Source organism: Etheostoma cragini, chromosome 9 (assembly GCF_013103735.1).
Source record: "Etheostoma cragini isolate CJK2018 chromosome 9, CSU_Ecrag_1.0, whole genome shotgun sequence".
Classification (NCBI taxonomy): Eukaryota; Metazoa; Chordata; class Actinopteri; order Perciformes; family Percidae; genus Etheostoma; species Etheostoma cragini.
In genome coordinates, this window is record NC_048415.1 from 2,638,413 (window position 1) to 2,663,876 (window position 25,464).

Sequence of the window (25,464 nt, forward strand, 5' to 3'; positions counted from 1 at the left end):
ATTTTTGGAAAATGGCTGCAATGAAACAAAGAGTGAAAAATTTAAAGGGGTCTGAATACTTTCCGTACCCACTGTACTCTGAGTATTTTTTTGTTTTGAGCAAAAATGCCAAGAGCCAATGACAAAATAAGATGTTGGAAGACGTCACGATGGAGTCCAGAAAAACAATGTTTTGTTTGCAAAGTGATTAATCCATTATTCTGGAAGATAATCAACAGCTAAATCAATAATGAAAATAACCGTTTGATGGAACTGTGTGGTATTACGGTCTGTCACCTTGGCTGTGTGGCCACTAAGTAGTAAGTAAAATGGACTGAGCTGAATATAACTTGGAAAAAATTGTAGAATATCACAATAAACGTCCTATAAATTATCTCCTTTGCTGTTTTAACTAGCAAAGAACATTGTAAAAACATGGAGGCTGTCAGGCTCATCACTCCCCAATAACTAGCACGTCTTACAGTATAGTATGTCTGATCTCCACAGCAAAATCTGTCCAGTGTCCATCGAGTCTAACGCCCTGACAAATTGTCTTGAGGCAATAATAATGAGGCTCTTTTGCATGCTAAGTCGCACTGGATAAGCGCCTCAGCAGAAAGGCCAAAAATGTGGACGTACATGTCTAGTTTACTGTACCAAGTCCCGGAGCCTGCCCCCGCTGTCACCTCCCAGGCCAAAAACATGTGATGAATGGCCCAGAACTCTCATCAATCATTTGTGATTGGCCCTGATCTGCGCTGTGATTGGCTAATTAGCCTCATCTGTAACCATTACTGCACAGAAAGGCAGCTGCGGCAGTAAAAAAAAATGGATAAGAAAAATAGAGGAGGTGAAAAATTACACCATCAGGGCTGTCCTGTCACCTAGCTGCCTCCACACAATGCCAGGAATCAGACCGCTTACGCCACTCAGGGGCAAACACACACACACACACACACACTTGAAAACTGCAAGGAAACACCTTTCAAAGCCCAGAATTTCACAGGTAATTATATTTTGAAAATAAATATGCGAACAAGACAAGAGCAGAGAGAAGCGGTTGTCAGGATTGTGTGTCAGCAGGTCAGCCACATCTCATCTGGCAACAGTTTATGGTCTGCTACAGCAGCGAGAACAGCAACGCCAGCTCCAGTCAGGGGATATATAAGAGCTGCTTATTAGATGTCAGCGGGAAATATCTTGTAACTGGGTTGTAACTGCTCGCCAAACGACAGCCCAGACTAGAGGGAGCGACAGTTTGCTGGAGCACTGGTCTGGTGACGCAGCTTTCAGGAATACAAAAGACCAAAAAGTAAAAGGTTAAGAGGCGGGAGGAACATGAAGAATAAAAAACACAAGGCGGGAGAGGAAACAGGCAAAAAGACAGAGAGAAAGTGAGGCAGGACGGAGCCCGAGGGGAGAGAGAGGGCCAAAGCCTCCTGCTCCCTCCCAGCCAGTCCTCTTCTCTGCACAGGAAATGGCTCTCTGCAGCCAGAAGGGGAGGAGGCATGCAAGGGGCTCCAAACAGCTGTACCCACCACAGGCCAACTCAGGGTGGGGGCACAGGCCAAAGGGAGAGGAAGGAGTAGGGAGGAGGGCAGACCTTGGTTAAGATGGACAACTCTTACATCTTTATCTGCTCTAATAGAATCTTGACTGAGGGACTTCTGTTTCTTTTTCTTAAAAATGTGTTCTGTGTTGCCAAATCCCAGCAAACCGCACTCAAAAAAAATAGACGCAGCCAAATGTTTAAAACTGCATCACCAAAATGTAAGGGTCCAAAGCTTAACCCCTTTGAGGAAAATGAGATCAGGAGGTTTTAAATTATTTCATCTGCTGATTTTAACCTACAGCGTTCAGCTCCCGGCATCCATTCCATAACACCATCATAATAAAAAGGACTCCATTGAGCGTAGCTGGGCAGCTCCGGGTCTGCCTGCCTGCCTGCCTGCCTAGGACAGACACACGATACCTGGCTGAGACGATGCCCAGCCAGCCGCACGCTTTCAGACGTCGTTAGAGCAGACACACAGCACGCCCCTCCTGCCACCCGCAATCCATCCACAGCCAATTACAAGCAATTTCCCTGTCCTGGGTGGGGTGAGGAGACAGAGAGAGCAAGAGAGGGAGGAAAAGCAGTTGTCAGCCTAAAGCAGACACACATGGTTCTGTTTACTAATTGCCAGTTGTTTGGCTTCGCCATGGCAATGCAGTGCTAACGCTGGCTGGACGGATATTTCAAAGTGAGACGGAGAGAGGGGGTGGTGGTGACAGGTCGCGGCCTTTGATGGTCTGCAGGGCGGGGTGAACTTACAGCTGGAGAGACGGTTCATTTATGATTTATGCATAATGTACAAACGTCCCACAAACAGGCAACTGTTTCCCTCATGCCTTCATCCCCCCCTTCTTCTCCTCCACATCAGTTCCCCTTAAGCACCTTGGGCTTCTGTTTGGCTTCCCGAGATCCGCCTTACCGAAACTGGAGACACACAACGAGGTGGTGCCTGATTCACCAGAACTGGAATGTCGGCCATCCCCACAGGAAACCTGGGGCGTCTCAAGCCAGGGTGCCCTGGACAGGCGAGTGCACACACACATAAATCCAGCAGCACAGGGTTGCACGCACAACACATAAGTAAACTTACTGGTCAGTTAGACTAACATTACAAGATGCTGAATGTGACCCAACAAGAATTATGCTTTCGCAAGAATACCCAGTCATGTTGTTTAACATAGTAGCTAATTGGGCAGAGCAGCAGGTTCTGGGTTTTGTTTACTAACCTTAAAATTAGATTCAAAACTTAGTTTTTGATGACAACCTCAATATTTCCCCAACTAGTTTACTATACTACAGTTGGGATGAAGAAGACAGAGGTACATGTCAGGGCCACAGTTTACACGCTTTTGAGCAGTTGCTTTGTGATCAGGAAGCTCAGTCTAGTGATTTGTACGTAGCTTATATTGTCCGCTGTTTACAATTATTTGCACTCATAGTTCCTCAAGGAGAGTTTAATGGCAATCAAACAAAAGATGTGCTCACATCCGAGCGTGAAGCAGAACTATGCGCCACTTTATTCCCGCCAAAGGAAGTGCTTGACTGATTGAGCAGTCCAAGTTTATTAACCACAAACAGGCAAACAGTGACTGTACAGACGTTAGCTGTAGCAACACACCGTCCATGTGTAGAGAGAGTCTCAGTGTGAAAGCTCAGAATGATCTCACAACTTAAAACTCCAGTTATCTTTTATTTTCCTCAAGTTTTCCAACCAACATCCTCTTGTTTCTCTACGTTCATGAAGCAGAGTCATGCAGGAACATTATCAACTCACGATGGCATGTCTTCACTGGGAATCAGAGTCTAGTCATGCCCGCTAGGGTTTTTCCATTAACTTAGCATTCAAATGTAATGCCTATAAAATTCACTTTCTTTTCCTTCTTTTATTTTTTTTTTTTTTTTAATAGAAGTGGTGCTGTGTCTGAGAAAAATTAGATGGACTTATTATAAATTCCATCCTTTATTTTGTCAGCTGTGAATCCATTCGTGTGACAGCGCCATCCCACAAACAGTTTCTTATTCAAAAACAACAAAACCTTTTGTGCTTCTATTTTACCAAACCCAATTCAAGGCTGTCATCCTGCCACAGGAGGCGAATATTATTCAGTGTGGTTACAATCGGATATAACTGATCTGAAGTCTTCCCCCATCAGGCGGTGACGGCTTTACTGACGCCATGTACGCCTCCGTGAACAGCCTTAACAGCGTGAGCCACCGCTTCACTACCATCCTGCTCTGACGCAGTGACCCCACACTGCGATCTGCAGTTAAACTGAGGTTCCCCACCATAACCTCCTCACCCCCACTCGCACCTCAAAGACCGCCGCCGGCCACCTCCGCCATTATAACCTCCTAATAATAACACGGTCCGCAGTGAGGGGTCTGCTGTCAGACATGGCAACCCGTCGAGTCTTTCATCTCAACAGCCACACACGTGTTCCAACCTTAAGCTATCACACACACACACACACACACACACACACACACACGCACACGCACAGGAATTTGCAAACACACACACACTCATGCACGGGGGGGGGACACTGAGGTCCGTCTGCTCCTGGACGTGGCGACCCCACTGTTCGTTTCATCTCCCCACTCCTCTCTCTGCTTGCTGCTGGCACCATTACGTTAACACAAACACCATATTTCTGTCATCGTTGCAGTTCCTTTAATATCTCTCTTTCTTCTGCGGGCGCTCAGGGAATGGTGATGGGGGCCTGAAGGGATCTGGGACATGGGTGAGTTGTGGGAAACCAGAGTGCAGTCTATGGCCTCACAGCATGAAGCCCTCGCTCGCTCCTCCCGCTCCCCGTTTCTTTTTCTATCTCTGTTTCTCTTCTGGCAGAGAATCATAGGAGGCTTCATGCAGATCGCATATTGCGGCCTCAAATGATCTGGGAAAACATGCCCTGTTAGTGCTATGTGCACATCTGAACCCTGTTCAACTCTGAGGCGGTGCACACACGATTTGTGTCCATTTCATTGGGTTTGTGTGTGTGGTTATGGTTGTGTGTGTGTTTTACCTCCACATAGTCTTTGGCATGGCCCCAGTCCCTCTTGGAGTCCAGGTTGCCCAGGCTGAAGCTCTCCAGTTGGCCGAGGTGAATCTTTGCCACAGAACGGCTGATCTTACGCGTCACAAAGTTTGAACCTAAAACACATACATAAAAAAAAAAATGCTTTGTTGGCATCTTCTGAATTCAATCACAGTTTACATTAGAACATAAATATTACAGAGGTTTAGCTCGGTCCAACACATACAAACACAGATAGTCAGAAACCGTGACAGAAAGAGTAGATAAGTGAAATCCAGGCCTCCTCAGGGAAGAATTAGAGAGCTTTAACAAACACACACACACACACTAACACACAAACAAACAAAAACACACAGACACTTCCAAACCTCCACTACTACCCCAACTCCTCTATAGCCAACACAAAAACTCAAGCAAAAATCCACACTGAGTCAAATCAGTTCGTTACCACCTCACATTACAGCCTCTAGATCCTTTTAGATTCCTTCTCTCTCATTTTCCTCTCTAATTCCCTGTTTCAGTGTCAAATCTGGGCTGGATGCCAAAACAAATCTCACAGCATCAGTCTGACTACACCAAAAAAAGCTACAGGGAAGTGCCACAAAAGAAATGACAACCAAACAGGACCACCCTAGCTCTGCCGGTGCAGCGTCCAGTCCAGAATCGCCACATTGTCAGCAGATTCGTCTCCCAGATCTCCCAGCAGTGCTCCTCAGTCGGAGCAGACACACGTGGCGATATTATCTGCAGGAAATGAGCTACTAATGACTATTTCTGTGCCACTAAAAAGGGTTAGAGAAGTTTTTGGGGTGCTTTTGGCGGGACACTGATGGCCGGTGTCATGTTCTCTGGTCGTGCTTTGGGGGGGAAAGATGCCGCAGAGAGCCTGTGAATAAATGCACCAGTCCTCCAACCCAAACACAGCATTATATCGATGGAAATCAACACTAAATATTGGTGTCTAATATTGCCACCATCTTAGTTGAAAAAGCTTATTATAGTTTAACTCTGGCTCGGCTCTTCGCTCTCGTTTTCAAAAGCTTAAATGGCAGATATGTGGGGATATGTGAACGTCTAATTTCAAAGGAAAGCTTGAAGCTTGCATCAAAGACTTGGCTATTTTTAGCCCACACAAAATCTCTGCTGTACATAAATCTCCCACAACCTTGCGTGAACCTTTTTGAGACCTCTTAAGCGCTCCTCAATGCTGTTTTTTAAACTCATCTTGTCTAAGATGAATGTTTCCTTTTAGCTCTGCGCCCATCCAGTGCATAATACCGCGGCTCTGTCTCGACACTGTATTACTGTTGCCCTGACATGGAGCAGAGCCTCCATTTAGACACAGGAAAATCCCATGAACCCAATCATGCGAATGCACCAGATTTGTAGTAATTATTTCATAGGAAAGCGACAGCCCTGGGCAGGCTGAGCAAAAACAGACCAGAGAAGGTTAGACACGCTTATTTGAGAAAATACAGCATGTTGTGTGTTGGTAGCAGCATGGTCCCCCGAGTCAACGCTGCTCTGTCGCCATGTTGAGCTGGAGTTTACTAAGGTTTAAATGAGGCTCGAGGCAGTCTTTGGGCTTTCGATGGATTGAAATGTAAAAATAACTCAAAGAAGTCTGAAGTCCAAATCCATCTATTATTCCAAATTCTGTGAATCAATATTATTGACAAGTTTCTTAGGAAATAGCATGTGCCTACAGAGTGTAGATAAACTGTGGATGGATGGAAACCCCCTCCGATGTCAGTCCTGTCCTGTCTTTGCATAATTGCCTCATCTGGCCCCAGGGATGTTATCCAAATTGGCACGTCCTCTGTTCTGGCAGGTACCACTGCTCCCCTTAACTACAGTCAAATGTTAAGCAACAATTATTCATCTGCCACTGACATGCATGGTTGTCAGCTCTCATCCATATCAGCAGACACATCACAGGGTGAGGGATATTTACCATGCAGCTACACACACGTCATCTATCTGGTGATTAAGCAATTAGCCAATGGACAGAAATGTAATCGACAACTATTTTAAAAAAAGGGGAACTCCACAGATTTTACATCAGTTAAATAGTCATGTGGAATGAATACTGCTTAGCCAGAAACAGCTGTATAATGTTTTCTGTGGCTCAGAAGGAAATTTCTACAGTCTGAGAACGCCACCCCTTGTGATGTTGCCAGGGTTACATTATCTTAAGGGTTACTATCTTATCATCTTGTGTCCATAACTTCAGCACAAAATTCACTTGTTGCTATAAACTATTTTTGCTCTCTTTTGTTTTTCATCGGTTTCTCTAGTTTGTGTCTTGAATTAAAAACTAATAATACAAGCATTCAGTTTTATAATGTCACCCTGGGCTCGGGAAACTTGTGATGTGTGACTTGTTAAGTTGAAAATATAGTTTTGTTTTTTGTTTACATTTGTGGATTAAATGATGAATCAATAAGTTACACAATAGTTGCATTTTCATTCGTTGTAGTTCTACAGAGTATACTGTATATTAGGACCCAGTGGGGTAAGGCAATGTAACAAGAGCACAGATTGGTAACTACATTAAATTGGAAGGCAGATGTTTGATTTGATCCCAGATCCAAGGGAAACTCAGGTTTGCAGGTTAAACACAGGTTGTCAAAGCTCTGCAGAGCCTCATTGGCTCTTAAAAGGTGGCAGAGGGATAAAGTGTAGCACAGTACACCCAATCAGTAATAAAGTCCATTATTTCCCCCCGAGCACACCTGTAGTCTCCTTGTAAAGCTCACACCACTGTTTGGAATGGCTCTGCTCCCTGCCTGCTCTAATTGGTGCGGTGTGGACCAGAGCGTGGGCCTAATGGACCGGCATGCCTGGCTGCGGACAAAGCCTGCTCTGTTGCTGGCCCGGGTGTTAATGTGTTTCCTTTACTGGCAGCGGCACCGCAGGACAGCCAGGAGGAGGGGGTTGGAGGGGAGCCGGAGGGGGCGAACAGGAGGTTCCAAGCCCAAACGGGGCAGCGTTGGCCGTTTAACCTTGCCCGCGGCCGGCGGAAAGTCTAATAAAACCATGGGCCGTGAAAACTGAGCAGACAGCAAAACCCATGCCAGAAATGGACACTCAATCTCTTTCTCTCCCTTTCATTTTCACCTAAGCGTTTCTTTTCTCTTTTTTTCCAATCATTTCTTTTAATTTTTGGCAAGAGAAACAACAGGAAAAACGTAAGACACGGGCTTCGTTGGCACAGCTGTGATGAGGCATGGGGAGAAAAAAGGAGGAGGGGGAGGAGAAATGTGCGGAGACGTCTCCCATCCAGAGCCAGGCCATGTGGGCCCAGACAGGATGGGGACGGGAGCTGTCAGCTGGGGGCTCTGGTGTGGGGAAGTCAGGGAGGGGACTGTGTGTTTGAGGGGATTTTGGCTTGACTGGCCTTAGTTACTCAACAGATTCTGTTGTTTGAACCATGCTGCTAAAGAAAGGTGACTTATGAAGTCTGTATTCAAACTGTGTGACGGCCCAGCCCGTACTGTATGCACTCAGACCTCAAGATGTCTGACTCACACTCATCCATATTACTGCCTGTGAGTGAATTTATGTGCAGTTACTAATTGAGATTCAACCACAGCGTAATCTTTTTAAATCACTCTTCTGTAACATTTATTTTGAAGACTTAATATGTGGTTGTGGCGCAGCTGAATGGCACACAAGCTCTGGGAAAAATTGAGTAAATTCAAGGTTTAAATCATGTCAAGGATTTATCAAGTTGATCTTTAATGTTACATTTGCACAGGTACAACATATACTTCTTTTCTAAGCCAAGTCTCCTGTTCCAACTTTAGACCTGGCATATGTTTTTCATCACCACGTAAATCTGCTCCAAGGTGATTTGCAGGATGTAACTTAGTTCTTCCTTTTCTTAAAAAAATGTGGCATGATTTGGTAACCCAGACTACTTTAATGAGCCACATTCTAAAAATAGGACAGTGGACCGCTCACTTTTGTTTAAAAAAAAAGAAAGAAAGTTGAACACAAAGACTCATTCCAAGTACAGTATTTTCCAGATATTTGACAGTTGAGTCATTTCTGTCTTGAGCTTGTCTGAACATGTCACGTTCTGAAGCTGGTGAGGAAAAAATAGCCAGACGTCACTTTGATTGCCAACAGAAACTCTTAAGTTACCTCAACGCATGGTGTTACACACCTGTATTGGAATTCAACCAGAACTGAAAATCTCATAATCCCACTCTGTTTTTACCAATGGGGGGAGTGAAAGGCTTTGTGATAGATTTAAAGTGGAAAATGCAACCCTTGCTTTGCATCTCCAGCCCCATATGTCTCGGTATATTTCAGTCGCCCCTGTAGCCCCGTTTACATTAAAATCATCGTGTACCCATTTCTTACCCATGTTGTTTATCTGCACTGAGTTATGATCAAAATACCTGACTTGCAGGAGCACTGGGTGATTCTGCAGGAGGAATCTTCCCCTGGTCTGGGATTGTCTAAATTCCATCCAGACCAAAGACTTGTCAGTGTCTGCCATCACTGTTATTGCACAATTCACGTCCTGACTAATCTCTGGAGCCTTGATGAAGGGAGACTATTTGCGTTAAATCCAAAAGAGGTCATGCGCTCAGCTCCGCCAACACAGCATCTATTCACACCTGACAGACTGCTGCCCTCGCTCCGAGCTGACAGGGAAGGTACAGACAGAGAGAAATGTGAGGAGGGTTGGAATGGGGGTGGGGTGCGAAGACAACGTAAGTCATTTATTTTTTTCACTGGGTGTGTTGCAAGAAAAATGGATGGACGGCACAGGGTGTGCAAAGGTGTGGGGAAAGAAAGGGAGGGTGTGAAGAAAGAGACGGGAGTAGATCATACATGTTTTGAGCTCCAACGCTGACAGCACCACCTCTACATTACAGAACCGAGAGCGATCGAGACAAAGTGTTTGGAAAACAAAGATGTAATTGGGTCTGGCAGCATCCCCGAGTTTGACTCAACCAAACAAGCGTCTAGCGAAACCTTTTTGGGTTCCAACTGTCCTCTGAGAGGAACTGGCAAAGGTTGGGAGAGGCAACGGGGAGCCCTCAACTCGCAGTACAATTAGCGCCGCTCGAAGTGCGTTCTCAGTCAACAAGATTGGATACCATGGTGATCCGGGACAACAAACACAGATTTGAGGGCGGCAATGGGGATGAGTGAAGGTTGATACCTAAAAGACCACGTGACAGGTCTAAAACCATGTCAGGCTGAGGAGGAGGGAAAGCACCTTTTTTGGCCACGTGACAAAAGGTGGTGGAAGGCGTAGAGGGAAGTAGAGAACTCTGTCGTCAGCTCTGCTTTGGGGCGTGAGACGCCGCTCTTCACCTGGCCACAGTTCAGCTAATGTTTAGACTGATCCCTCAGCCTGGTTTCATTGTCGACAAAACGAAAAACAAAAAGTACAGAGTTCCTTCTTACGAGATCATTTCAAATCCCCTTGACGCCCCCTGACCGAGTCATTCCTATTTGAAGATTTCCTTAGAAAATAACCTCTCCAATAAATGGAAAACATCTCCTCTTACAAATCTATCATGCGATCTAACCTTTTGGGTTCAACCTCAACGAAAGCAGAAAGGTGAATCCAAGGCATGTAGCGGCTCAGCGGCTGTATGTGTGAGTATTTGAGGGGGCAGCATTGACTTTGGCAATGCTATTCTAACTTCCCCAATGCTAACTGGTCTTCTTTCCTAACATAACAGTATATTATTCTATACTGCCAAGCGTGAACCACAGCGCTCTCAGGGTAGAGAGATGGATGGGACTTCCCCAAATAAACCAGGGGATTAGCCTACAACTGGAGCTGGTCAGTAGCAGCAACAGTGGACACACACACACACAAAACATTACTGTGCTGATTTACTGCACAGCCTTAGATCAACAACCCGTTATTAACTATAAATTAAACTTGGGTTTTGTCTTTTACTGTCAAAATGAGATTTTGGGGGACTTTGAGGTGCTGTATGTTTGTTGAATATGACGACCAAATAAATAAATGTACCGGTTATTTGCACAGGTTTCAGTGGTGATCATTCGTGCCAAGAGAGTGTGGAGTACTGCAATACGTCTCATATGTCAAAGCAATATGGAGTCTATTTAGCACCCCTGCTAACGCTAATCCCCCTGTTCAGAGTCAGCGAGAGGGCTATTTGTTATTGCTAACAACTAAGCTAACCAGACAGGAGCTAGCCGCGGTGTGAACCGGCCGGCAGATGCAGGCTTCTGTTTGCTTTGCTTCACGCTGGATTTCCACCGAGATATATTTCTCCCCGACTGTCCGATTCCGACCTTTTGCTGCAGAACAATGGAGACCGGCTGTTTATTGGTTGAACGGTCAAGTGTTTGTGAGAACTATAAGAGAAACCAGAAGTGCATTCCTGCTAGGATTAAGTCACCCTGGGCTCTGTAAGAGACAGAGCTCCTTGTTGAATGCTACAGAGGGACAGTAAGTTTGAGGGGTAACTGGTGTTAAACTTCCTTCTCCATCCATTCCCAGCAGCCACCAGACCTTGCTACGTGATCCATCACATCCTGCCGCACTGCGCCCTGGACATGATTGGTCACTGGTAGTTCACTTTGGCAATTGCCTTCAGAGCAAGACTCAGGGAGTTTGTTGTTAAATAGAAAAACTCCCTCATAAAAGGCAAACATTGATTTGTTTCTCAAACAGAGGCCCACATGGCCACTGGCACCCTGGGACAATGACATAACAGCTTTTCCTGTGTGTGGGACGGGGGTGCGGGCGAGTGGTGATGTCAGCGCCAGTGACACTGACATCATGGATTTCCTGCTGCATTAGTGACTAATTATCCAGGAGTACAAGTGGTGCGAAAAAGCGCAGGAGGGGCAGGTAATAATAATAATTAACTCTTTATCTCTCTCTACCACAAGTGCGTTAGGCCACGTAGGTACAAAAATACTGAAGATGATCAGATGTTCATGGTGTGGCTGAAGAGAAATGAAAATGTCTCTGGTTCCAGTGATTATGTTCCAATAGCTTCTCAATTGATGTCATTGTTTCTGTGTTTTGTTTAACAATTTCACGGAAGCCACTTGGTAATCAAAGAGAGCAACCAGTAGTATGAATTTATTGATTTTAATAATTGAAATTTTAGTGTTTACTATTGAAAATAAGAAAATGTAAGTTTCTATTGGTGCAAATTTCATCTTTAACTGGTTAACCATCATCGTAACTGCCAAGTTATATTTATGTATTCATTAACTTTGATTCAGTCCATTTTTTTCCGTAGAAAGATCTATATTGTGTCCCACTACCACACTCTATCCTCAGATTAAGTATATAATCTGTACAATGATGTTGTATGCAATGATTTAATATTTAGAAGGTCTATATAAAATAAATTGACGATCAATCCATGTATGTCTATTTACAATACAGAGATTTTACATTTTGTACTACCAAAAAACAATGCAAGCCAAAATTGTCATTAAAATACTTTCAGTTCATGACTGAGAACACTATTAGCAACGTTAAATGCATTTTGAAGTGTCACTGGAGTCCTGTTAAACTGTCCCCCAATGCAGCATACAACTTTAAAACATAATTCCAACTCAAACTGTGCCATGTGGGTGTTTTGCAGCTCAAAGCATCAACTCCTCCCCTCTAAAGCCCTCCTGTGGGTGCAGAGTGCACGGCCAAACGCTCCCTCAGTGCGGCGGCGGCAGGGTCATGACTGGCCCCGGGGGCCTGGGTAAACACTGGCCAATCCAGCCAACACAAGAGCCACACTGGGTTGTGCAATACAGCAGTGGGACATCTGGCCACATCACAGAACAGCGTTCTTGCTTTATGAGCAACAGCAGCCGTAACTCTGAGAATAGAAGTGGCAGGAGCAAACCCAATGGCCTGCTGCAGAAATGCTGACTGTGGAAAAAGGAGGATGAAGAGTAGAAAGATCGAAGCGAAGTCAGAGAGGAGGTTGAGAAAGAGCCGACCTGGGATCTAAAGGCTAAGGGCATTAGCTCATTGTGTGTGTGTGTGTGTGTAATGAAAAGGACACAAGCATCTCTGATTTCACACTTTCACAGGGCCACTTAATCAGCATGTTTTTTTGTCACTAGAGCTGCAACTCATGCTTATATTCATGATTTATAACTAGGTGATTTGTCTTATTTGAATACAGATTCATTGTACGGCCCATACAACATCAGAAAATACTTGGTTATCTCCATCACTCCTCCTGTCATCCAACACACTCTTTCTTCTGGCTTGTACGTGTTACGCATCACTCCTATGTTGACTCGGTCAACTAATTCTACATTACGTGACCTCGATGGCGACCGCCCCATCTACGCTGAGCAGGCTGTAAACTGCACCGGTTCCCACACATATCTATCTGTGGTAACCCATTAGGGTTTATTGGCTGACCTCTGACCTTTGCTGGGGTCGTAGCCAGGGCCTTCATTAGGGGATCAATCATAAACACCTGAGCGGCTGACCTGGGCGCAGCACTGGGGCTGCAGTCATGTGGTATTCATTTTGGGTCGCGGTGGCGTGTAAATCGGGTTAAACCAGCGCCTGCGACCCTCTGGGCTCGCAGCACATATTAAAAATGTGACCACAACCCACTCACTATGTGTCAGAATGTGTGTAAGAGTGGGTCAAGTGTTTATGAGAAACCTGGCTCTACCAGTGAATGAATATGACTTTATATAGAGCATGTGATTCAATACTTTTACACAATCCAACAATGGTTTACCTTCTGTTTTACTGCGGGTCCTGCCTGTTGCTAAATAATGTCATTTTTTCACAACGTAATTTTAACTTTACAAAATACTATCCTCTATGATGTGATAGAATCCCTCCTGTCTTCTCCTCTTCTACTCTCTTGCTATCAGGTGCGAAAACAACCTCATTTTCTTTTTACCTCAGTACAAAAAAACCTAAGTTTGTGTTGTCATAGAACAGCAGGATGCGTGTCGTGCTGCGAGCTCACCTCTCCTCGGGCTCTCGTGGTTAAAGAGGATCCCGTTGACAGCGAACATGTTGTAGGCCTCTCGAAAGTTCACCACGATCCAGTAGGCATAGAGCTTCGCAGCACCTGAGGAGAGAGGCGGAGACAGACAGGAACAGAGGGAACAGGGTGACAGAAGCATATTAGTACCAGAACCGTAAAGTGGTATCACTTCACACAAAACCCACACATTCTCTTCAATCGCTTCTCTGTGGACTACAACAGTGCACAAGCAGACTTTTCACAATCACATGATTCTTTTATTCACTCAATCAACAAATTAAACTTTCATGTAGCTTTTAGCACAGTTTAATCTTACAGAGTGATCATGTAAGCTGAGAGAGAAATACTGATCCTCTCTTCCAAAAGCTGCAGAAAGACTCTAACAGAGAAAATGATTCGGTGTGTAACTACAGTACATGTCATGGCTGAACACAGCAGTACCGCAGATCACATTTCAACACCAGGAACGTGAACCACAGACTCCTGCTGATTGACCGAAAGCAGGCTTGTTCAAAAGGTTCTGCCTCTATACCTCTTACCATCTTCCTCCTCCCTTCTCCTGTGATGAGGGGAATACCAGAGCAAGCAAAGGGAGGCGCCCGTTGATTAAGGCCGTAGGTCAGGATGTACACTGGAGGTTAAGGAAGGTCGCCATGGCAACCCTTGACTCCCCTTTCCAGAGTCTAATTAATCGAGGAGCAGCCCTCCTCGTGATGGTATGCGCCTCCCATGCAGCCTCAGATTGAGTGCTGACAGATGGGGAAAGTGTCAGTGAGGAGACCATTTAGACAACAGAGAACATGAAACCTGATCACTCACACACGTGTATAACCTGGCTGTGTGTGTAAGTGTGTTGAAAGTGAGTGCTGTGGATATAAAGGTGTCTTTGTTAAAGTTTGTCAAATGCTGCCCGAGCGCTGAAACACACACACACGTACACGTGCGCACACACACACAAACTTTGTTTGTATGCTCTTACATGGCCATACGCAATAGTGGAAGTTAGAAAATGTTAATCAGTGTGTGTGTGGATCTTTAGTGCATTATGCATGGGTTATTGAGTCTTACCATAAGGTGAGCGAGGGTAGAAGGGCGTGGTTTCCTTCTGAGGGATCTCCTGAACTTTTCCGTACAGCTCACTGGTGGAGGCCTGGTAGAACTTTACGCTATTGGTCAGACCGCATGTCTTTATGGCGTCCAAGATACGAAGAGTACCTACGCCGTCCACGTTAGCGGTGTACTCGGCCAAATCGAAGGAGATCTGAGAAAGAAAAAGAGATGTTTAAGTGATCTTGTGGGGTTTCCTCCACTCATTATTAAACATTCTGTAAAGGATTCAGACCATAGAAAGGAAGTGTAACCTGGAGACATATAGATTTAAACTATGTTAAAAGGACTTAAGGCTTGACTATGACTCAACTTAAGCAAAAACATTCAAGCCTTGACCTGGTGAACTCACGGAACAAGAAATAATAAATAATACTTGCACTGCCACACAGTTTGCATAGTTACTTATTAGGCATGTACACAGAACATACTTTGTCTAGTTAAAGGCTGTTATTGATCAGCATTCAGAGATAGAGAATATTGCTTTTGAAGATGTGATTTCAACTGACTGACTTGAACGTTTAGAAACAGCTCTGCTTTGGACTATGTTACTATTTGTTTGGATGTATTTTAATTGCAAAATGTATTGCTAGCAAATTTTCAAAACCACTATGCCTAGTTCCACAGAAATTATATATTTAGCCCAACGCAATTGTCAATAAAAGTTTGCTGTCAATTATCAGGTCAGCCATTTTTAAATTAAGAGGGGATGGTTTTGTTATGCCAGACAACCAGGGTCCAGTATTGTGACATTTTGCCTGTGAGGTCTCAAGTTTTTAAATTAATTTAAGAGATACCCTTTTAAATCACCAACATGTTAATAATGAAGGGTATTCCCAAAGTATGCCTGAAAACCACATGATGCAAAGTGAGTAACTTGACAAACAAGTTCACTGCACATTACACACAAAGTCTGCCATAGAAGAAGACATGGGCAACAATGATGCGGAACGTAATTAGAGAATGTGAGGTTTCTGGAGTCCATCAGCCGATCAGAAAGCTCATACTTCAAACTAAATACTCCATCTCCCAGAATGCCTGTTTCCACTGCTGAGGGCTAAGAGGGGAGGGAACTTAAGGAACACTTGGGGTGGAAATTAAGTTTAAATTAGAACTGGATGTGTCGTGCACGACTGTGCGACACTGTGCACTCGGACTGTGTGTGCTTGTTTGAGTGCCAGGTTGGCCTCAGGCTCCAAATCAGGCGTGACGGTTAAAAGCCGTGCTGGTTAGTGGTCATCACACCTGGAGCGAACGGCATGAGCCCCGTCTGTAGGAGGAAACCCTTTGGCCCTTTAGTGCTTCCACACTGGCGCTGTACACACAGCCAGATAAAGACCCCTTATTTAAAGCTGGGAATGAAGAACACTGGGCCTCTATTCCACTCAAAGTCCATACACACACACATGCACTGACACACAAACACACACACACACACACACACACACACACACACACGCGCACACAGTGAGCAGGTTTGATCAGGTTCAATTACACTCCACAGCTCGGTGTAATTACCTGTGACGCTCCACTCACGGTCTTACTTTGCATTCTGACATTTCCATTTACATCCTTTACAAGAGAAAGTCAGGGGACACTTCATACACCAACATATACTGTACGTTTACATGATGTTTCCTACATGACACAAGAGGTGCACACAGTAATGGCATTACCTGTGCAATAAAGTCCACTCCAACAAACTGAATAGTGTACTTAAAGTCGACCAGTTGAATGAATGCACAAAAGGTAACTACTATTTACTGAGGAGATGTTGTTTGATGCGCATAAAGATGTCAGAGGGACTGATGACCAAACGGCCACGGACTGTCAGCTTCCATTTAGAGTTACGCTGTGTTTCTTCATACATGGGCATTCAAGTGATCATAATATTACAACAATAAAATATTCATCAAGTCACAATTTGACTTTATAGAGTCCAGCAAAAAGGATAATAGACTTGGTTCTGATGTAATGACTCCCTCCATGACTTTATGACTCTTGTATATTAATTTGAGGAATGTTGGTCTCCTCATCGCTCCACACAGATCTGATGTTTTGGCCTGACCTTATATTACGGCTTCACTTCTGCTTGTACTACTTCTGTGGACGTTTGAGTGACATGCTTCATGTATGTCATACTTGATTTGCTGAGCCTGTTTCCACTCAGTACCCACTCAGTGTGTCAGTATGATGGCTACCACACTATAGTCGCACCAGTGAATTAGAATCAAATGCCAGTGCATATTTGTAATCTTGCTAACGTATTCATTGATCAGTTAGTTCTTTATTTAAAATCAACATTTTGTCAATTTTAGACCATTAACTTAAAAGGTGCGATATGTAAATATTTACAGCTACCTCCTTCCCCTACTCAAAGTTCGAGGAGGTTACCAGGCTGAGACTGCAGCATCCACTACAATGTTGCTAGACGATTGTCTCACATAGACAGATATTACTTCACAGTGGAGTAGCTAGCGTTAGATGCTGGCTATTTTGACAGTCATATATGCCCATCCTCACGCACTTATTTGTTTAGAATTACGGCAACAATCACTTAACACACTGCAAACTCACCGTCACATCTTCCTCATTTACAGCCCGCCTCTTTTGGTTTAATCTCTGTTTCTCAACTGTTTCTGCGAGTAACCAACTGGGGAACCCTAGCTGTATAATTCAATGTTAGTTCACAAAGGTTCATGACAACAAAATGCCCTTTGTAGCCTTGATGAATTAGCCTGAAGCTAATGCTTATATGTCCAGGCGGAAGCTAGTCACCTTGGCTTCCTTTTGGGCGCTAAGCTGTCTCCATCTTTCAAATACATCTCCGTTATTTACCCAGGATTTGTTACATCTCTGGTCACGCAACTGTTAGAAACATGCCAGTTTTTTTTGTCGATCCTGTGTTGTTTGTTTGCTGCTTTCATGGCTGTACTAACGTCACAGCTTTAGCGCGCTGGGTTTACGTTTGTACAGGTAACGTTAGATCTGGCGACCCGGCCTGGCTGTCCAACTGGGCAGTTGATACCAACACACTGGCCGAGACACAAACGGAACGGAAATTTCAAAAGGAGAAAATACTGCCATTAGCATTGTTGTCAGAAAAGATAGTATTCCAACTTCCAGCATGTTTTCTTAATATCTGATGACGCATTGGGGAACTTTTTGGATTTAGAGTATGTAAATATATTACATATTGGACCTTTAAGCATAATTGTTAGATGTGTGTTGAAACTATATTTGAAAACCTTGGCTTTTTTAAAATAAAAGATAAGGGTTTAAAAATATTGTATTTCCTGTAGAAAGTAAGCTATAAAAATTGTTGTATGATAATCTAACAAGGTATCATGAGCACCGTCAGTATTCTTTTTCCAAAAATTTAAATTATCATGTTGGGGTTGTTCCGGTCAGGACTGGTGTAGTCAGCACTGAACCACATTGGCTTCTGATGAAGCCTAAACCTAAAACAGACAATACCTGCTTTCGTGTTCAGTGACACACTCCCAGACACACACACAAACACACAAAACAGATTCCCTTTCCAACAACAGACATGTAATTCAAGCTATCTCAGGTCCCCCTTCATCTCTTCCTCCTCCACCTCTTCCATCCTTACACATCTCTCCTCCTTCTTTGTCACTGCTCACTCTCCCTGGACCTCATAAACCTTATTTTATGCTACTGCAGCACCTTCTTCACCGACACCCCCTCTCTGTCTGGCTGTCTGTGTGGGAGTCCTACCATTCCTCTTGTTATTCCAACACCAAAACAGACACACACACACACAAACACACACACACTATCAAAACCAGCTGAGAGGGGCAGGGTCCAGGACGCCTTGACAACTTAAATCAAACAAATTGCCTTAATGCCTCCATTCTCTGTCATTATGTAAGGCAGGGACTGAGCGCTGACGGTTTAAAGGCCAGACGTCTGTGTATAACAGTGTGTGTGTGTGTGTGTGTGTGTGTGTGTGTGTGTGTGTGTGTGTGTGGACTGCTGGGCCCCTCGGTCGACCTAGCAGATATTGTTCTGTTCTGGGAAGTCAGCCAGGCTCTGTCAGCATTGGGGGTCTGCTGCCGATGCGAAGGGAAAAAAAAGCAATCTGTTTAAAGGGTTCTAAATGTACAGGATATACGTGCTGCATTTAGTGGTTTCTTTTCTTTCCTGCTCACACAGGGCCTGTTGAAATGCATGCTTAAAACTGAGGAATGTGCCTCTGTGCATGTGTGAGTGAGTTTGTGAGTGTGTGAGTGTGTGTGTGTGTGTGTGTGTGTGTGTGTGTGTCACATGCAGTAGAGGGTTGGTGTGCGTCTTGACAGATGTATAAATATAAGCTACATGTATTCAGCCGTGGCCTCCCTCTGCATACCTGCATGGCCTTCCCTACAGGATAATATGAAGGCAATAAAGTGTATATATACACAGCGCTGGAAGAATGAAGAGTTCTATTGTGCGTTCAGTAAAAAGAAACCAAGTCAATCACTCAGAAATTGCATAGGAGCAAAATTTCTAAAGTGATTTGAAACAATGAGATATACAACACACATACTGACCATAATTATAAACGCAACACTTATGGTTTTGCCGCCATTTGTCATGAACTGAACTCGAAGATATAAGATTTTTTCTATGTACACAAAATCCCTATTTCTCTCAAGTGTTGTTCACAAATCTGTCTAAATCTGTGTTAGAGAGCACTTCTCCTTTTGCAGAGATAATCCAGCCACCTTACAGGTGTGGCATATCAGGATGCTGATTATTGCACAGGTGTGCCTTAGGGTGGCCACAATAAAAGGCCACTCAAAAATGTGCAGTTTTACTGTATTGGTGCGGTCTGGGAGGGAGAGGCGCTCAAAAAACCAATCAGCATCTAGTGTAGCAAGCATTTTTCTCATGTAGTGCAACACATCTCCTTCGCATAGAGTCTATCAGGTTGTTGATTGTGGCCTGTGTAATGTTGGTCCACTCCTCTTCAATGGCTGTGTGAAGTTGCTGGATATTGGCAGGACCTGGAACACGCTGTCGTATACGCTGATCCAGAGCATCCCAAACATGCTCAATGGGTGACATGTCTGGTGAGTATCCTGGCCATGCAAAAACTGGAATGTTTTCAGCTTACAGGAGTTGTGTACAGATCCTTGCAACATGGGGCCATGTATTATCATGATACATGAGGTGATGGTTGTGGATGAATGGCACAACAATGGGCCTCAGGATCTCATCACGGTATCCCTGTGCATTCAAAATGCCATCAATAAAATGCACCTGTGTTAGCCATAACACATGCCTGCCCATACCATTACCCCAAGGCCACCATGGGCCACACGATCCACAACGTTAACATTAGCAAACTGCTCACCCACACAACGCCATACACTGCTCTGTAATGTGAAAACCAGGATTCATCTGTGAAGAGAACACCACTCCAAAGTACTAGATGCCATCAAATGTGAGCATTTGCCTGCTCAAGTTGGTTACCAGATAACCGCGCGATACTTTATTAGTCCCGAAGGAAATGTTTAGCTTTGTAGGAACTCATTTGGCTTGACTGTAACGGTTGTTGATTAATATCAAAACTTTACACACTAAAGCTTTAATCACAGCTCACACGACAGAGATATTACAGAAGAAAGACTGCCCCTTTGTGAGCGTCACTTTCTCATTAATTGTGGAATGTTGTCAAACACTGAAACTGCGGGACATTCCTGCCAACTGCAAACACCCAAATAAAGAAATCACTAAGAAGCCCTGGAGGTGGAGACAACCAAGAGAGGGGAAAAAGAGGCAGGTATGGAAGAGAAGAAAACTAGAGAGAGCGCGAGTTTGTGTGCTTGAACATGGGTGGGGGTTTGTTGGGGGAAAACCACAGTCAATTACACCTTTACTCATCACATTATAGCCCAAGTGAAATTAGAGCAGTCGTGTGTTAACAGGGCAAATACAAACAGGCTGAATTCCCTCCAGGAGAGAGAGGTTTAGACCCAACCTGGCAACCCATGCACCGTCAGACAGATCAATTACTCCACTTTCATCAACTCCAGTACACAGTCACTCATCTGCATCATGAAGCCAAGATATAGACCCCACTTTCCCTTGCAAACATGCCTCAGTGCAGCACTGCTCCTCTCTGTGTTTGGAGCTTTTCTTCGCATCAGTAATCAGAAGGTGCGATAAATGCTTGGGCGAAGCAGTTTTAAGATTGTAATTTGTGTCATAATAATTTAGTTGTAATCCAAAGCCACAGGAAATGATAGCCTGCAGCTGTGCTAAAGAAGTAACACAAAATAGAAGCCTGGATAATTAATTATTTGACAGCACATGTAAGTCTGGGTGATTATTATTTAACACACTCATTTTTGTTGATCTACTGGGGTGTGCAGTGTTTATAGATGGTATCTGTTGCATCAGTCTGGCTATATATAAAACGGAGTTTAGATTGATGTTGGTGATGAGATTTTTCTCCTACCGATAAATAAGGTTGTTTAGTTTCCAAGCCTTCTTTGTTAAAGTTCAAGAAAGATCTTCCTGGTTGAAAGGAGCCAACATTGACTGCTGGTGGGAGGCAGAGTGCAAACTATGATCTCCACTCGTGCAACTATTCAGTCCAGTTTCTAGTACACACTGTGGGTTTAAGGCAAGGCAGCTTTATTTGTATAGCACATTTTAGCAACAAGTTTAATCACGGCAAACTCTGCAAAATGCTGCTCCAACAGTTTCTTGTAGATTTCACCATAGAATCCATGTCACACCCGCGTTGGAGGCTTTCTCAGAAATATCTTCATTTCCTGTTCAGGAATATGGCCACAACCCTGATCTCACAAATAGTTAAACAAAAACAACCCAAGCCGTTTCAAGTTACTCAGATCACTTCAATACTGGTTTCAGCCAACAATAATTAATCTTTGAACCATTTTGTGGAAACCTAAACTATGTTGATACGTTAAGCACTCTATACAGGCAGAACTAGTGTGTAGCTGGTAATATACTGTCTGTCTGCACCGTTGTTGCAGCCGGGGAATGACGTAACGGCACTGTAGCGGAACCTTCTATCTATATATAGTATAGTTGTGATATAACCTTACAAAAGTCCTAATAACTTGTTTAAATGCAGTTTCTAAATACGGGCTGTGTGCATTTCTCCGTGGTTTGAGCGTGTTTATACTTTCACAGTATTTAAATATCACCTCAACCTGACCTCAAATGATATGGAGTTTCAATTTCCAATATGCGACATGTGATTCCTAATTCAGAGGCCAGTGACTGTATGAGTGTAACGCAACATGTGAAAATACTCCATAATTACTCCATGTTTTCCCCAGCTACCTGCTGTAGCCTAAGCTACTGTTGCTGTATGCATGCATGCCCACGCCAACAGCCCACTCTGCCAACATAGCTGCATCTCCATCATCATGTGCTGTGATGAAACTTAAGGGGGATCTCTCCACCTACAGTTTTGTGTTGTTGTAATTGTGTCACTCAAGCTTGTCTGTGCCTAAACACACACACACACACACACACACACACAAACACACACACACCTGTTAGAAAAACAAAGTGCTACTTTTTCCTTGCAGCATGCCAATTTGCCTTACGCAGACACAATACAGTTGAAAGGAGAACACCAGAGACACAGTGAGGGACAGGGAGAGCGAGAGAGGACTGGATGTAAGACATTGCATTATCCACACAGGACGTGTGATGGCTCTTTGAGTGTTTTTACGCTGGGAACAAGGTGTTATTAAAATGGATTTCAATAACAATAGCAAAACATAACATAACAACACATACACAACCGCATCTTACCCAGATTTCCCTCGTTAGTAACATCCTTTATGTTAAACAGTTGACATTCGAAGACTGGCGGTTAAATATATACAGTGACAAGCAGAAACAATGCAAGCCTCTAAAGAGCTTTAATTACAGAGTACCTGAGGGGAATCCAAACTGAGTTTACAGATGGAGAGTCTATTTAAAATGTGCTCCCAAAATAGCACAACAGGTTCCCATGGTTTTTATGAGTAGTTTTATAGTTTGGGTTAAATGAAGGACAGTAGTTTGAAGGAAGCTTAGGAAGCTGGGATAACAAAAAAAGATGCACATGTTTCAATACAAAGGACTGAAAGAGTGTGTTTTCATCTTGATCTTGTGAGATGACAAGTTTAGTCCCATTTTAGCTCAACTTCACTATGGGATGCAAATGATCCCTGATGGGTTTCTTGGCAGCCTCCTTTCATACAGAGAAGGAAATGCTCCAGCATGCTTTCACAACAGATTTCCGCCCTCATTCACTCAGGTGTTTCTTTTATTGTGTCTACTCACTGTATGCAGAGCTAAAGGGCAGAGAAAGTGACAGAATGTGAGGCTGAACACTAAAATGTTGATCTACTTGAAGAGAGCTTAAAAAAATACACGTAATAACTTAAGCTTGAAGGCAAATTAAAGGTCAACATTCATTTTTCAAATCAGGGATTTGTACATGACATGACATGCATCTACCCAACCACTAATCCCTCCCCCAATGATGTTCACTCATCGTTGCGATCATATCTCGATATCTGCGTTTTTGTGTCTAATTACAGGCGTCTTCTGCTGGGTTAGTGCGGAGGCTGCTGCAGCTATGGCAATGGACAAATACAAGTCAAACAGATCAGGTGGATTTGAGAGACAGATGGGAGACGTGGTAGCGGGAGCAGTGCACGTGTGGAGAAATACGTGCTTCGGCAGCGTATGTCAGGGCAGGTAAACTGAGCGTTGGAGATTGGCTGTCAAACTCAGGATTTATGCAGTGGATTCTGGAAAGTCCCTGACTGCCTCTCGGCACTCCGCTCTACCTCTTTTACTCCTTCTCTTTTTCTCTGCATCCTTTTCTCTTGATGGCATTAATGTGAACAGGTGGTGGCCAGTCTCTCACAGCACCAAAATGAAGGAAATTTGAGGGGTGCCTGAGCTAATGCAATCGGTCATTTCATTTCCAGTTCCACTGCCAGACACACATCCTTGCAGATAACTAATGTTACCGAGCTACAACTTTATTAAAATAATACTCTGACAAAATGATTTAGTTGGTTTTCAAGGCAGAAACAAATGGCCACAGCAGGCACCTGTAAAAGCTCTAAAAACTCACTTCACCATACTGCAGGCAAACAAAGTTAGCAACTAGCTAGCGTCCCTTATGCCAGGCAGACACATGTCCCCAGTATAACAACAACAACAACAAAGACTGCCTGCAGATCATGCTACTAAAGGGACATTTGGAAAGTAGATGAAAAATGCCACTAGTCAGTAATGTCACTAGTTGCTTGGTCACAGATCGGAGTCAAGGCGGGAGCTAACAATGTCAGGTAAACTGCAACACAGTACTAACGATAGAATATTGAAATAGAAATGTACTGCTGGTGGCAGAAAGGTTTTCATTAAGGTGAGAAGTGCTGAATGCCATTAAAGTTGTAATTGCTGAAATATCCTCCAGCATATTAAGTAAATATGTAAAACATGTTTATTGGGGAGCAGAGGGGCAGTTGTACCCATTCCTTAAACGTTGGATAAGATAGCTCAGAGCTTCTGGAATGGGATGTCCCTGGAAATGTCAATCAAGAAGAGAAGAACCGCTTCATTCCCGCGATCGAGTGACGTACCCTTCTGAAATTTACCACCAATCAATCAATCCAACCCTGTAAATATAAACACGGTAACAGGTCTTACTCCAGCGGCTGCTGTCTTGCCCCTGGGGCTGTTTGGAGCATTCACACGTGCGCACATTAACACACACGAATACACAGGAAGGAACAGCTTTGTCATCAGTGGCACTCGTCAAGAGTTTCATCAGTGGATTTTGGGGCTGTAAGGCCCTGTCACACTACAACCAGTTACAGCTAACCTGGTTAAATAAAGGCTAAACTAAAATAGAAAACACCCAAGGTGAAGAGTAGACCTAAATCAGTATTTGAAAGAAACTCCAGCATATCATCGTCCAGCAGGAATAAAAACATGCAAACTAGTATTCAGAGTGCAATCATAATTATTTAAGTAAAACTTTGTACTTGCTGTCAAAACTAGAATAAGAGATTTTTTTTTTTTTTTTTTTTTTTATTTTTATTTTTTTTAAATCGAGCTGTGGAATAATTGTTCTGGACCAAGTTCAAGTATTATATCAAGTATTATATCAAGTATTAGTACTTACTTGATATTAGTATATCAAGTATTATATTTACAAATTTAAATTATAGAACACACCGTTTTTATTAGTTTGTTGAGTTAATTAGGTGCACATTTACACTAATAAACACTTAACCATTTGCCATTAATCTATTATCTCAAAAAAAAGGCTCTTATAATCTAAGCAGTGTGTTATTGCTTTATTTTTATTTATTTTTTAGTCTTTCTTCCCCTCATACGGTTAAATATGTCATGTCTTTTCTGGCTTTCACTTGTGACCGAGCTCCAACATATTCCATAACAGGAGAGAGACCTGATGATCCCCAAAAAAAACTTAAAATTCTGTCACACTGTCGATCAAACGACTTTCTTCACAAGACACTGGAAGCCAATTAAACACAACAGCATCCTAAATAGGAGATAACAAGTCTCTTTCTCTCCCTCTGTGGGCGTGTCCCCTCACACTCCTTATCAGCTGACCAGGACCAGATGCTTTCAAAGGGGGCGCTCAGAGAAGAGGTGAGGAAGGACCGCCCACATCTGAGACCCCCTGCCAGGACCAAACTGATCCCCTTTATGCCTCAAACCCCCCCCCCCTTTTTCCTCACTCACCTTACCCCCCAACTCCAGCTGCTGTTCC

At 43.7% G+C, this 25,464-nt stretch overlaps 1 protein-coding gene across 1 annotated transcript in view; it reads right to left on the bottom strand.

Annotated features, from left to right (window-relative positions):
• gmds (GDP-mannose 4,6-dehydratase) overlaps positions 1 to 25,464 on the bottom strand; it is a 163,998-nt gene that overhangs the window by 95,296 nt on the left and 43,238 nt on the right. The window contains exons 5-7 of the mRNA XM_034881445.1: positions 14,628 to 14,820; positions 13,539 to 13,643; positions 4,561 to 4,688 (exon numbers count right to left, since the gene is read on the bottom strand). Coding sequence (XP_034737336.1) covers positions 4,561 to 4,688; positions 13,539 to 13,643; positions 14,628 to 14,820 — 426 coding nt within the window. The remainder of the gene's footprint in view (positions 1 to 4,560; positions 4,689 to 13,538; positions 13,644 to 14,627; positions 14,821 to 25,464) is intronic.